The 14,953-nt window shown below is 43.1% G+C and overlaps 1 protein-coding gene across 1 annotated transcript; it reads left to right on the top strand.

Moving 5' to 3' along the window:
- The first annotated feature begins 2,796 nt into the window (after window positions 1–2,796).
- On the top strand, window positions 2,797–14,914 carry fbxo46 (F-box protein 46). The gene is made up of 3 exons (XM_049575666.1): window positions 2,797–3,219; window positions 10,511–11,143; window positions 11,236–14,914. Exons 2-3 carry the CDS (start codon window positions 10,658–10,660, stop codon window positions 13,051–13,053), a joined length of 2,304 nt encoding a protein of 767 aa, XP_049431623.1. The 5' UTR covers window positions 2,797–3,219; window positions 10,511–10,657; the 3' UTR covers window positions 13,054–14,914.
- The last annotated feature ends 39 nt before the right edge of the window (window positions 14,915–14,953 follow it).

Below are 14,953 nucleotides of genomic sequence, written 5' to 3'. Positions count from 1 at the left end.
TGTGTGTGAAAGAGGAACAGTACGGTGCAAGAAATGCAAAGAAAAAGAATAAGATGTTTGTATTGTAACAATGCACCAGGTGTAATTGTAAAGTTATTGAGCAAGTTCAGTGGGGCCGCCATGAAAATACTTCACATTAAGTTGCTGTCATTGGTCAAAGGCATTTCATTTTATACCATTTTTATGTCTTAAAAGGGGGTTTATGGTTAATAAGCTTGATTCATTTGTCTGGCAGTACATTTGTTGTGATTTTGTGAAGTTAGGAATAGTTTAGGAGACACTGAGTTAAGTGGTGGGGCTTGCATGAATGATTAGAATGCTATGCAAAAGAAATTCATAACTTGCTTTTCAACAAAGCTGTGAAAATAATGTTGCAAAATACTGTTATTGACTCCAGAATATAAATATATATAATATTTCACAGCTGTTAAATGAAGTCATGAACACAATACAAAACAGCCTATTTTTTTTACTCTTTGTAAAACTCAGTCATTGCACACTAATGATATAACCAGAATCAGTAATGTAGTTGTGAATGCGAGACAATAATTAATTTTTAAATCCTAGCATATCTTCATCTGTTATCCTTGTTTTGGAAGAATAATCATTTGTTACTAAGTTTAATGTGTGTATGTTTTGTTTTAAAACCTAACAAGTTTTTTAATCACAACTTGCTTGATATAATTAGTTTGGCGGGAAAGAAATTTCTGAAACGATAGCATGACATCATTATGTAATCACAATATGATTCCACTAAAAACTGATTATGAATGAGTACCCAGCCCTACAGCCTGATGCGTGTTACACAATGGAAATCTTTTCAAGTGAAAACAATTTAGAGAAAATACATTTTCTTTATTTAAAAAAAGGGAAAAAAATGTTTATCAGGACTACAGTTTGTTTTTTTGTTTAACTCATCTGTAATAGCTTAGCCATCTTCTTCTTTACCGTCACTGACCTCAGAACTCCAAGATGATAATGAGTCAGAGGACTTTGGTTACTTGTGTAATGAATGCCAGTAAGCAAGGTCGACATGAAATACTGTTTACAGATACAGTACACACAATGCAGTAGTGCTGGCCCTCTGCTGGACTGAGAAGGTGCTGCTTTGAGATTTTGCATCTCTGCGTATATGTGCACAACATACTTACCACTATCACACACATATTGTATTTCTCCACCACTGCCTAAAGATGCATTTTATTGTGTGTTATAGGTACAGTATGTTTAGTGTAAACATATTAATATTTTTTTTGTTTGTTTGTTTCATTTCTAACACACAGGGAGATACACGTTTTGGAAGATAAGATGAAACTTTAATGATCCCTGTTGGTTAACTGGGTCAGTGGCAGCAAATAGAAATACACATGTGGAGGATTTTGTATGGAATTGAAACAAGATTACAAAATTGGCACAATATTGTTAATATCAACTGCAGAATCATAAATATTTGCATGCATATGTACATATCCTATCAACACCCTTTATATTTTTACTGTGTGTCCTGATGTGCAACACTTTTACCATTTAATGTGCAATAATATGTATATATTTCTATATTTTTACAGTAAGAATACTACACATCATCCTGTGCAACTATCAGTTATGAACATACAGAACCTAAATGAAAGGTACATACATAAACAATATTTGCATCGGGCATAGAGCACTTTACTTAAACTGTGTTTTTCTAACTTAGTTCTTTGTTTCTGCTTATTTATTTATTTATTTATTTTATCAATTATCTTTAAAATCTAACTTTTATTCTAATATCTAGTTTTGCATAAAGGGAGACTGGCAGTTACGGGTTTCACTGTATGGTATAAATAGCTTTGTTTTTACTGTGCATGTGACAATAAACTTCTTGATTTCTGGAATTAATATTATAAATAGATGTTATAGGCTATTATCTTAATTTTTAATTTGTGTATTTTTTGTTGTTGTTTTTTTTTTTTACTCAATCAATTTTTCTCCTACTTGTTTTCAGACTCTTGAGCTGCTGTGACATGTAAATTTCCACTAGTGTGGGATTAATAAAGTATTATTTTATCTTATCTAATCTTGTTTTGTCTTATCTTATCAAAATAAGCAGGGATGCACAACATTTGATTTCTATGCCAATATGCCGATATATATCAACTTATTTGGCCGATAACAGATACCAGTATCGATATAGCCACATTTTTCCCCACCTATATTAGTGATCATTAAGTCTCTTCTGTAGTAGAATTAATGTCATATTATGCACTCTTATCTTGAAGGCCCACCAGCAGATGGAAACATGAAATAGAGTGCTTTTCAGTATATGTAATATTCATTAATTGTGCAAAATAAGAAAAAGCTTGTTCGCCAATCCTTAAAAATAAGATATAAAGATGCCAAAAAACAACAGGAGGACTTAAATAGTAAAAGAAAAATTAGAGTACATGATTAAATTATGATTTATGTTTGTATTACCTGACCAAAAATATGGAAAATATTTAACACCAAATTAAAGAATAATGAGGCACACCATAGTGTATGAAATAGATGAGGAATGGTGTGAGCATGTTGTGCATACTTTCAGTGTAACATGTGTGCAAATGTGGCTTTTTTAGGTGTGTATGGATTTTCCCACCTGTCTTTGGCACAGTGACCTTTTGATGCTGAGGTTTTACAGTGTGTGTCCGGTGTAGTGAGTGTGTGAGTGTGTGTGTGTGTGTGGTGGGGGGGCAGAAGGCAGCAGAGGGAGGGAGCTGTGCAGACGCCATATATGGGCACACCACCGACTCTGCATTGCTATTGGCTGCGGGCCTTATGCAGCTGCTTGTCAACAAGATGGCCTTCCTCCTCCTGCCGTTTTGACACTGATTATTTTGGTATCCCCGAGAACATACCGTAAAAGCTTGTGTCACTTCTAAATAGATAGTGGGAGAGCGACTGCTCAGAGTCCTAACAAGGCGTACGGTCAGCTAGACTTTGTTCAGAGAGCTGACAGGCACACGAGCCTCGATAGCAGCCATCACCAGACAAGGTTGATAATAGAAAGTAGCTGCTGGCTAATGTCGACGTTAGCCTGCGAGTGAGCTAGCTTAGCTACGTGGACACGGATAGTTAACTCGTGTCACCTGCATTTCAGCAGACAATCTGGTTCGGTTAGGGGGGAATACAGCGAGGAAACACTTGTCATCGATCATTTGCGAATCCAGAAGATTGTCTGTGGACATCAACGCTGATAAGGTGGGTAAGCTAGCACAATATAACGTTGAGGATTTTTTTTTTTATCTTGTTAGCTTGCTAGCAAGCGCTGTCATGTTATTATGCAGGTAAGTTGTGCTATCCAGTTAGCAAGCTCGTTAGCTAACGACGGCTCCATATACTTTGCACAACTAACCGTGTATTAACTCTATCAAGTATTAAAGTTACATGAAACACAGTTGATTTAGGTTTAATTATTGTTGATTATTCATAAACTGAAAAACACACCGAACATTTAACGTTAACTACGACGTTAAGCTAACTGTTTGCTAGTTGGGTAACTAACCAGCTAGTGGTTGGTCAAAGACGTTTTGCTAGACGTTCAAAGGTGATTGCCGAAGTAAATAACAACAATCGGATGGGTGATGTTGTTGCTGTTATTGTTGGTGTCTGTGACACCACACTTGTTGGTTGTCACTGGGGAAGGTGGCTTCATTTCAGACAGTTTGTAGGGTTGTAAGGTGATCTGAAACAGAACCAGGAAAGTAGTGGTCAGGTGACCTGCAGGCCTTCCTTTGCGATATGGAAATTTGATCATAGTAAAGACTACATAAAGATTGCATGTGCATTATTTTGGTGATTCATTTATGAATAAAGGTATAAACTTGTTGAAGTATTGTATGGTATAACTTAGTAGGTACAAAGAGATGTGTACGACTGGATAAGCCAAGATGAACAGGACTATTGGAGAGTAGTATATTAAGACCTCATGTTGTCATTGCTATAAAACTATCAATTATGTTTGATTCAGTGTAGACTACTTCCACATAAAATACTGTCTGATGTGATATTGTTAGACCCTGCATGATTGGCCCTCCTCCTCTCAGATGTCCAAGTATGATAATACCCTCTGATGACACAGTGGCCTTTGTGATTGTAGTATCAAAGCTTGCATCAAAGTCTAACTTGTGACGATGTTACAGCACCAACGCGCAGATGCTCACACAGACAGCCCTGCAGGCCAGTCAGCCACTCTTCCTAGGTGTCCTCTCAATGTAATAACGTTCCCCGAGCAGACTGCTGGAGTGATGCACTCAGCTCTATTGTGCTGTTGACAGTTTGCAGCAAAGCTGGCCTGCTGGCTGTGCTTCTGTTGCATTGTCTTCACAGGCGCACATGCAGAGAGGGAGACTGAGCTAAGACTTTTTGGCGTGCTTCTGTATTATCATTCGTCAGCTTTTGGCCGCCTGGCTGAAATGCTGTGAAAGAGTGCAGGAGGGCTGGAGGAGAGTATGAGGTGGCTGAGTGGGAGTGTTACTGTTTTGTGTTTGTCAGGCTGACTCTTTGCAGGGAGCTGTAAACGACACAAACTTCCAAGTCACAAGCTTTGAAATTGATGCTCCTTTTGATAATCCACCTTGTTAAATTTTAAATTAGCACTGAATGGGGATGTGGTACACTCTGTGCACACTGCACACACCTACCATAGTAATACCATTATCCTGTTATATGCTGAGCCACCCTTGATTTGTATAGGTAAATGACCAGTCCGTCAGAAATTCAGTTTTAATGTAATGGGACAAATCTGCCAATCTGCCACCATGCCAACACCAGGGTAGTAATTTGCGCACAGATCAGCCTGCCTTGTAAACATTTGTGTATATGTGTTGTGTGCAGCTATTTAAGGAGAATTGTGTGGATTTCCACACTTTGACTGCAGCAGTAATCCACAGGCAGTAAACCATTTGTGCATCTAGACATTTTTCGCAGTGTTAGAAAGACAAAATCAGAATCTCCCAAACAGAGGAGGGATGGTGTACTCTGTATTATTGACATAACGTACATGTATGTGCAGTTTCTTTTATTTTAGACAGACAAATCTGATTTGACCTAATTAGTACACCTTCTGACAAAAATGCTTAGAGGCACCATCACTGCATACTGTTGTACCGTAGCTCGTGTAATCCCGGTTTACTACTGCCTACCCTACTACTGCTTACATTTAAAACCGCATAGTTCTGTATGTGTGGAAATAGATAAGTGTTAAGAATTATAGAAAGAAACTCCTCATTCTCCTTTGACATTTAATTTGTCAGACAGCTTGGGTACCTAATGATGCAGTCCCAGGCACTGTAGCGTTGCTGTGGTGTCACTGGCTGCCACTGTTCTTGGACAGGATTTGAAGGATTAGGTTGATGCAGAAAGCTTAAAACCAACCCCAAGCCTTCATTTGCAGGAACTGTTTCAAATTAAGAGAGAAAAATCTCAGTACTAACTTAGACTGACTGCTGCAGAGTAAAGTGGAGTACTTAAAACTGAATGAGAGATGACTGTCTACAGTTGTATCTGGATGTGAGACACTGAATAGTAGGGCTGCCTAACATGGGGAAGATGTGCCATAGCATTAAATATCACGATGATAAATAAATAAAGGAATATTTAAGTGCTCAGTTCTGCCTTTCTGCTGCAATACAACAAATTACTAAAGAAGAAAAAACACACTGACCAATTTACTTAATGTAGAAGTCCACAGTGTAGGTTGACAGACTGACAAGCACCCATGGCATTCTGATTGCCAATTAAAATCCTTTATTAAAACATGGATGACCAACACATCCCAACAGTCTTCATCAGGGTGTAAATGTTAGAAGTCAAAACGCGTTGGTGCCTGGGATGCTTTCCAAACTGCCAACCTATACCAAGGACTTGTGACTGCTTGCCCTGTCCTTGTAGATGCGGGTGGGAATCACCAGAGGTCTCACTGTACGATATTATCACGATACTGAGGTCACGATGCCATAATATTGCGATTTTCAACGTGTTGCGATATGCTGAGTATTGCCTTAACGTATATTGCGATTCATTATGTTTTTTCAACTGCAAATTATGTCCCCATAGAAAAACTTTGTCAGCATCGATAATGTTTTCAGTCTGTTCATCGATCTCATTTCAAGCATTTTTATTGCAGTAAATTGTATCTAGTGCACTGAAAAAGCAATTGATTGTATTATTCTAGTAGGCTATCAAAAGTTAAATTTGTATTTGTAATATGAACAATTTATATAATTTTAAAAATCGATGCTTGGCGTCTATGTATTGAGCTTCCTGTCCCTGTGCAGCACTCCCTATTTTTTTATTCATAACAAATTACTTGTTCAATAAAACATGACAGGAAATTATTTCCAACATTCTTCTATGGAACAAATTGTACTGAACACAAAAGGCACCAATAAAAACGTTATAGTCAAGCTTGTGTTTTAAAGTCCAGGTATTGTAATGTGTCTTTCAACTAACTCATAAAACCCGTGAGTGCAATATTGCACAAGGTGACATCGCCATGACAATTAAAAAAACTATGTATTTTGCAACCCTACTGGATAGACAGCTTATGTTAAGTCATCCAGAAAGACATCTTTGACAGGCATTGGAATTTCTGCATATTTATTATGTTGTTTGTTATAGCAGCTCTTTCAAAACGATATACATCACTGCACAGAGAAGCTGGCTGCCGTAAATGTTGCAGTGATTTCAAGATATAGTCATGAAATCTCTGTGATCGCTCATTTTGATCACCAGCAAAGCCGCAATGAGCCGTTGTCATTTATCTTTATTTGTGTTTATGTTATCAGATGACGTCTCAAGCATTAAACAGGGATTTGGTCTCAATGACTTTGCTGTTCACCTTGGTTATTATGGAGGTTATCGTGGAGTTTATGAATTCATCATCTCAGAACAGAAACGAAAACAATGCAGTGACAACAGTTAAATTGTGTTGAGCTCTATTGAAAAAATCTAAATGATCACAGAGAGCAGGAGATGAGAGAGTGGAGTTTTAACCTGCTGGGACCAACAGCAGTAACCTGGCTGTGAGTGTCCCGCTCCTTGCCAAATGTTCACTGCACTGCACAATTTTGCAGTTTGCTAACCCACAAAGGAGGAAGAAGAAGAGATGTCTTTTGTATTTTTTGAGTTGTATTCTCTGTAGAGGAAGGACAATCCAAAAGTCATTTTCAGATGTATCTTCTCTAGTGTGGACATGGCTTCTGTCACACCCATCCTAAATTCATAGGACACTGAGAGCTGATAATTCTGGTCTGTAGTTTCATAAGGTGGCTGATGTTCAGAGTGTGTGTGTGTGTTTATGTGTGTGTCTTTGCACTGAAGCACTGCAGTGGGCAGACCGTCTCTTCTGGCCTCTCTTATAATACCATCCAATCTGTTATGAGAGGTGGATTGCATGATGCAGTGAGAGGGAGGGGAAAAGAGGAGAGGATGGAGAGGACGAAGAGAATAAAAGTGGTTAAAGAGAGGGAGTCAGAAGGGTACATGGAGAGAAGGGCAGTTTAAAAAAAAAAAAAAAAGATCACCAGCTTTTTTCTCACAACGGTATAATCTGCATGCTCTTAGCCGAGTCGTTGCCGTGTGATTATAGAGGAAGCATTTGAATTGGTTCACCACAGTGTGTGGGCGGTGTTTGCTTTTTGCACCTCTTGAGCCATTCCATTAGTCCAAATGTACAAAGCACCACCCATTCAGTGTGTCAGGCAGAGAAGCACAACAATGACCTGTTTTAAAGCCTGTGGATTGAAGGAGCCGGGTGGTGAATGGAGAGCAGGTTACAGTATCGTCAAGAGTAACCGATCTTAAACATATCAACCTTTTGCAGAATAAGCATTCGAGTCAACTTTGTGTTATGCAACAAGATTGTTTGAAGAGCTCTGATGGTGGGATTTTCAAGTGCTGCATTACTAGCTTGTATCGTCCACTAAAAAAGCCCTGTGTGAACTAACATTGGCATTATTCCTTGCTACAACACTTGGGAATGTTTGTAATAGTACAAGTGCCGTTGATGCCAATTTTATTTTAGGCTACTGCTTTTTTGTTGCACAACCATCCAAGCCAGTCCAAGTTACTGGTTACCTGCCAATATTGCAGACAGCTTTTTTCAAGTTGCTGCCGCAACCAGAGATGTGCCAGGCAATCTGTAAATCTAACACTGCGTAAGGGGACAAGTTAATCAAAGATATATGTGGAGATGCTTTTTCATGAAATGTAGAGGTGAAGATTGAAACAACAGACAGAATGATGGGACTGAATTGTTTATTTATACTGAATGTAAAGGACTTCACAAGTTGTTAACCTCTTGCACTCCACCCCCATTTTGCAGCAAAAATGCCTAAAATGACATACCCAGATTAAAATGACTGTAGCTTCTGAACCGCTCTGATTACATGCATGCATGAGGTCTTGCCAGAAAGAAAACTCTCTGAAGTTTCTTGTGAAAGTGTTAGAAACACTCTAGGTGATACAGAGACAGAGTAGTGGGCCTCTGAAGTCAGTAAAAATTGAAGATTTTGCCTAAAATAAAAAAAAAAAAAGTTTTTCAGGATGAATAACTGTCTGTGGTTTCATCTATGCAGGTAAATGACACTGTGGGGCTGTAGGCACACTATCAATGAACTCTCATTTCAAGTATGACCTTTCTATAGTGTTTTCTCCATGAAAAGGTCCAGGCGGAGCTCCAAATGACAAGTTGGTCACTCGGCTTCAAAACAGTACCATCAGTGATCAAACAACACTCAGCCAGCTTCAAACATTGTACCTTATTGAAATCAGGTGTGTTTTTGACACAGAAATACCATAAAACATCACCAGAATAAAGCCACATGAAACGTGAATGTTATGATCCCACTTTCTAGAGTCCCTACTAACAGCTCCACATAAGATCGCGAGTAATCCTTTCCCCTCGTAAAACGGCATGACATGACTTGTCACCACTCATCACGATTTTGGACTATGTGTGTTTAGGCTGCTCTGGTGCAAATAAGAAATAAAAGAAAAACAATGTTATTTTTGAAAAGTTGAGAGCGGAGAGAAAAGAGGAGATACCATTTAACAGAGGAGGAGGGGAGCAAGGACGTCAGCGTCCTGGCGGAGTTAGAGAGCAGTGCATTCTTCATGTTGCGTATTGGTACAAGGCCTGTTTTTGTGACTACACATATAGGGTTTAATACATCCAAACAAATACACAGTTAACCATTTATAACATGATCTGTTTCCTCTGGTTGTGCTTGGAAACACACTGACACTTACATTAAAGGTAAAGTATGCAGGAATTGTCAATTACTGATTGTAAACATGCCTGTCAGCCAAAGTGAAAGTAAAAGCCAACTCCAGATTCTAGATTAGAGTTTTGTCTGTGTGGGTTTTGCCTTGCTATGTTTGCGTTTTTCCGCGACCCATGGATGCACGCTGTGCCCCAGAATGTCCCGAACAAAGCAAAATAAATCAGAACTCTTGTTGCGCAGTCATTTTAGCCTGTTGAAATTTACCTTAAATAGGAAATTGTACAGGTAAAAGTTGAATTTCAAAGGTAATATGAAAAGTAAAGCCTTGTCCAGTTTAATCCTATAATACAATTAAAAACATGTAGGCTAATGTGTGAAGGGTAACCTTAAAGGAAGCAGCTCAGGAGGGACTAACAGATGAAGTGTAAGTTCAGGTTCAAGCTGTTCTGGGATGCAGAGGAGGCCTTCAGATCAGCAGTGAGCCAAACATGTTGCTCCATTGCCACTTGTTCCCCTCCTTAAGTATGCCGGCACGTTCCTGGCAGCGCCTACAGCTGGCATAGCTGCAGAAGCATGCCGGTTGGACTAAAGGCTTTCCCCCCTAGCCTGTAGCATAGGCTCGTTGGCAGGGGTGAGGACAGGCAGGACAGGCAGGACAGCTACAGCAGTTTCACTACTACCCACCCCCTCCTGCTGTTTGCTAAAAATAGGTCCGGCATATGCCTGCATGCTCCTCCCTGTGTTGCCTCCTATTAAGCAAGTCCTCTTTGAAGCACTGAGATGCAGGAGAGGAGCAGAGGGAGAGAGGGGAGTCCATTTGGAGCTTTTTGTGTTCCATCTTTCATCCCTTTCATCTGCAGGCCGCAGGCACCAAACCTGAAATGGAATCCCTTTAATTTGATTTAGAGGCTCCAAAGCGGGAAGATGATCATAGTACATAGTAGCAAATGTAATTGCTAATTGAGTTTGGACAAAGTAGGAGGCCAGCCTTAGTTCAGTGAGTAGTGTGATGGTAGTTCAGTTCTGTCCAGTCTAGTGGCTGGGCTGCTGGTGTACAACGCTAACACCCTGTCTGAATTGTACCTCGAGGCGACTATTCAGTACAACCTCAATTGGTCATTGATTATCTGAACTGATCCCAGTACGATCGAGCATTGTTACTGGACAGATATAAACTCTGTTTTCACTGTGCTCTTTCTCTCATTCCTCCCTCTCCGCCTATACCCCACCCTTTCCTCTTATCCCTCCCTTTCCTATTGATGCAGGTTGTATGCCCAGTGTTGCTGGTGACCTTGGTGACAGACAGTGCCCATCAGGTTGGCACTGTGACAGGGAGCCGACAATGAGAGCTCTGGCTCTGGGTTTTTGCTGGCCAGCATAGATGCCGATATGCCCCGGTGGTCCGCATCCTGATGGACCGAGACACCTTCTCCCACATCCGTCTGTGGTGCCCACGCCCCTTTGGCACCTACTCCCAGAACAAAGCTAGGAGCCCAGGCTCAGGCGGCAGCGGCGGAGGCGGAGGCGGTGGTGGGACGGGGTCCCCCACCCTCTGCAAGGCTGAGCCCTCTCCAGGTGCCAGAAGGACTGTGGATGGAAGTGAAGATGGAGGGATGATAGTGGGTGTGCAGGAGGTGAATGGAGAAGAGGAGGATGTGGGCTCAGAGAACACTCCACCTGAACCTGAGCTTGTCCCCAGCTCCCTGGCACAGAGCCAGGCCCCTCCACCTTCTTCAGCCCCTCCCTCGCCACCCTCTTCCGGGTCCCAGATGGAAGATGGCCGCGTGCTGTTAGACACCTGGTATGTCATTAAGCCTGGAAACACCAAGGAGAAGATAGCCTTCTTTGTTGCACACCAGTTCAGTGGAGCAGGCCAGCCCAGACCCAGCGCTATGAAGGTGAAGAGCTGAAACATAATTTGTCGTTTTAAAAGAGATTTTGTTCAATTTGGTTGTTACTTAAACTGAATATGAATTATTTTCCTCCATAGGTTAAAGGTAACTGGGCAACTGACTGCAGTAAAGCCAAAAGACGAAGACGATGCTCCTCCTATGACCCTCCAACACGCTCCCAATCCTCAGACCCAAACCTCAGCCATGACTCCTCCCTTGCGCCTCCTAGCCCTGATGAATCCCCTGTAGGTGGAGTGAATGAGACTGACCTGCTGTCAGTGGCAGAGATGGTTGCCTTGGTTGAACAGAGGACTGCCATGGCCCTCCAGGGCATTGTGGCTGTTCATGGGAATCAACACCAACACCAGCCCCCAAATACCACTCACAGTCAGGGCCTTACCCCCCACCAGCACACACTACTGCGGGGCACAGTGTCAGACCCCACTCCTATCGTGTTTGTGTCGGACAGTTCAAGTGGCCAGCCCTCCAAAGAGGCCCAGGAGTCATCATCTCCCATCCAGACAGACCAGGAGCTAGAGGAGCAGCAGGAGTCATTGAGGGTAGCCCAGGCCATAGCGCACTTTGAGTCCCAGAACCTGGAGAATCGGCTCCATCTGGGTGCTGGTCCTGGAACAGACTCTTCTAATCGAGACCGAGAAAAGGAGCGTAGGAGAGGAGGGGAGTCTGGAGTTGTAACCCCTCCTCCACCCCCCAGTCACAGTCATGGTGAGGTTAGAATAGCTTTCCGAGTGTCAAATCTGGATCCGCGGTCTCAGCTGGAGCCAGCTGGCAGGTCCCGCTGTATGTTTATGAGCTGTGGTGGTGGGGGTAACCAGGCAGCGGCCAGGGCCAAAGAGAAAATCACCTGTGACCTCTACCAGCTCGTCAGCCCCTCATCTAGAGACCCAAGTAGTCTGCTGCTTGCCGCCACAACTGCTGCCCCCAAACCAGATGGAGACCTCCATCACCCAGACAGGCAGGCCTGTGGCAGCCCAGACCCAACACAGGAGGAGAAGAAAGCGGCGGGTGTGGGGAGGGAGCGAGTGACTGGTTTCCATGTGGAGGTAGTGGTAACAGGTGCTGTGGACCAATGTGTGTTTTATGGCAAGGACAGTACAGAGAATGTGCAGGAGGAGACGGTGTGTTTCGCTATGCCTAGTGGGGGTGGGGGCGGTGGAGGTGTGGGCAGTTCCACTGACCCTTCATCAGATGATCCCCCTCCTGGACAACTGTTCTTCCTTCAGCCCCCTCGGGGCCCGGAGGAGGATGTAAAAGGAACGGGCACTGGCAGTGGGTCAGGAATTTGCTCTTTGGACTGTGCCAACAATAATGGCCCCGGGGCAGGGGTGGCAGTGGGCTCAGGGGAGCGGGCAGCTCGACCAGATTCCCCCAGCGTTGGGGAGGACTGTTCAGACCCTTCGCTGTGTCGCCTCTACCGCCACGTTTCCCATGACTTCCTGGAGATCCGCTTTCAGATTCAGCGCCTCCTTGAACCGCGCCAGTACATGCTGCTGCTGCCCGACCACATCATGGTCAACATCTTCAGCTACCTGCCGACACGCTCACTGGCAGCCCTCAAGTGCACCTGCCACTACTTCAAGGCGCTGATTGAGACATATGGGGTGCGGGCGGTGGATTCACGCTGGAATCAAGACCCTCTGTACAGGGATGACCCCTGCAAGCAGTGTAAGCGGCAATATGAGCGCGGGGACGTTTCCCTGTGCCGTTGGCACCCCAAACCTTACCACCACGACCTGCCTTATGGACGTTCCTACTGGATGTGCTGCCGGCGTACAGACAAGGACACACCGGGCTGCCGTGTTGGGCTCCATGATAACAACTGGGTCCAGCAACCTGCTGATGGCTCTCAGCCCATACGCACCAAGAGGGAGGACAGGAGGGAGGAGGCCAGGTAGAGAGGGAAGAGTGCACCTCACATATATGGACTCTCATCTCCTCCTGCTCACCTCCTTCTCGGTCCTTCTCGTATCTGTTCAGATAATGAACAGGAGAAAGGAGAGGATTACAAGGAGGAATCAGCACTCCAGAACTGTTTTGTTTTTCTTTGCTCCAGCACTCCTTTCTCGTGCTTGCCCTCAGGAGAGGGAAGTTGAGAGGTAAAGAAGGAAGAGAGGTGTGTCACTCTCCTTGCCTTTTTGTTTTTCAAGCCCTCCAGAATCCCTCTCTCCCCCCACTGTGCTCCAGAGTGGCACCTTTTAAAAGTTTGCATTACCAGGGTTGGGGTCCCCTCCTGCTGCTGTCAGTCAGCCATCTTTCTGCCTCGTACTCATTCGGGTTTCTGTCTAACTGCGTACATACATACATGGTTTTTAGGTAATTCATGTGAAAACTTTGCAGTGTATTTGATTGAGATTAGCATTCATAAAGTGACGCATAGAAATGTATTGCCCTAGAGCCTGCTTACTGTTCCCAATACTTGTTCTATGTTCTGTGTTGTATCACAAACTTCCATGTTAGCTGTACAATGGTGCTTCGAGGAATGAGCTGTACCGAGTCCAACAGATGTAAAAGTTTTCAGTGGTGGAATGTTCAGCGTTGCTATAGAAATGTGATTGTATAAAGCAAACTTGATTTTCCGTTGTACAAGATGCCATTTGTACCTGTCCTGCGCCATGCGTTTCTATTTCTCTGAATGTGCTGTAACGTACTATGTTGATTAGTCCCCTGATAATGCTGCTGAAATCATTGCCTGTGTCACTGACGTTAATTCTGAAATAGCCATACCAATGGTTAATGACAGGCACAGTCTCACTGGCTACTGAGACCTGTTCGTGTCATTGTTTCAGAGTGGACCCTAACCTTGCTGACCAGCCATAAAGAGAAGCCACTGAGTACTTTCTGGTTTACAGAGAAATATGGGAGATGGACTTTATTGATTAAGACCAGTGGGATTGAATGGGATTAAAAAGAGAAACTTGATGTCACTTTGGAAAGGCCTGATGTCACTTTGTATGGTTTGATTGACCTGCTTGTTTGCCATTTTGTTTTTTCTTTTCTTTTCTTTTTTTGTTTGGCTGTTTTATTGGGGTGTGTGTCAGAGAATGTTTGCTGTTGTATTTGCTTTTATTCTTGAGGACTGTGTTCTCCTTGTATCAGTCTGTCACCCTACTCAACCTGCAAAGATGTATTTTTTAAATACTCCATCTTTGTTTTAACCCCCAGCTCTCTTCCTTTCCTCCCCCCTCCCCCCTCCGTCCTCCTATTTGGCAGAGGGCAGTGTTTGCCAAAGCCGTCATTCATGCTTCGAAGCGGGTGAAACCAACTACCACAGACCGCAGAAACTCTCTACACCAGCTTCCAGCCTTAAAAGCCCCCTACCTCTAACCCACCCTACAGGAGATTGAGGCGTCAGATACCTCACAGATGATCAAGAGTATTGGGAGTTGCACAGGACCCTGTACGTGGCTAGATTTCAGATGCTCGATAGACTCCATCCAGCTCTACCGGATCCACCCATAACTCTTTGTGTGGGAGTGTAAGATGAACAGTGCCTGGTGACGGCTCTGACTCTTCATTCTTGGAAAAAAAACAAAACCTCTTTCTCTTCTCCTCCCCCGTCTCCCTCGCTGTTAAACTCCCCCACCCCTGCAAGCTGACAGACTGGACGTTAAAGAACTGATGTGATGAATGATGCTGAAACTCTGCATGGAGGTGGGAAGATGGTTGGGTATTCATGGGAGAACTCTGTAGGTTCCAGACATGTACAATGCTAATGGGAAATATCTGCTTAAATAAAAACAGAAGTGATGATTAAAACTGGAAATCAGAATTGCTACCTGGCTCGTGTGGTGTCTG

Source organism: Epinephelus fuscoguttatus, linkage group LG5, assembly GCF_011397635.1.
Source record: "Epinephelus fuscoguttatus linkage group LG5, E.fuscoguttatus.final_Chr_v1".
In the NCBI taxonomy this organism is placed as follows: Eukaryota; Metazoa; Chordata; class Actinopteri; order Perciformes; family Serranidae; genus Epinephelus; species Epinephelus fuscoguttatus.
The sequence above is the reverse complement of the archived record's forward strand: the minus strand, read 5'-3'. Positions and strand labels throughout refer to the sequence as shown.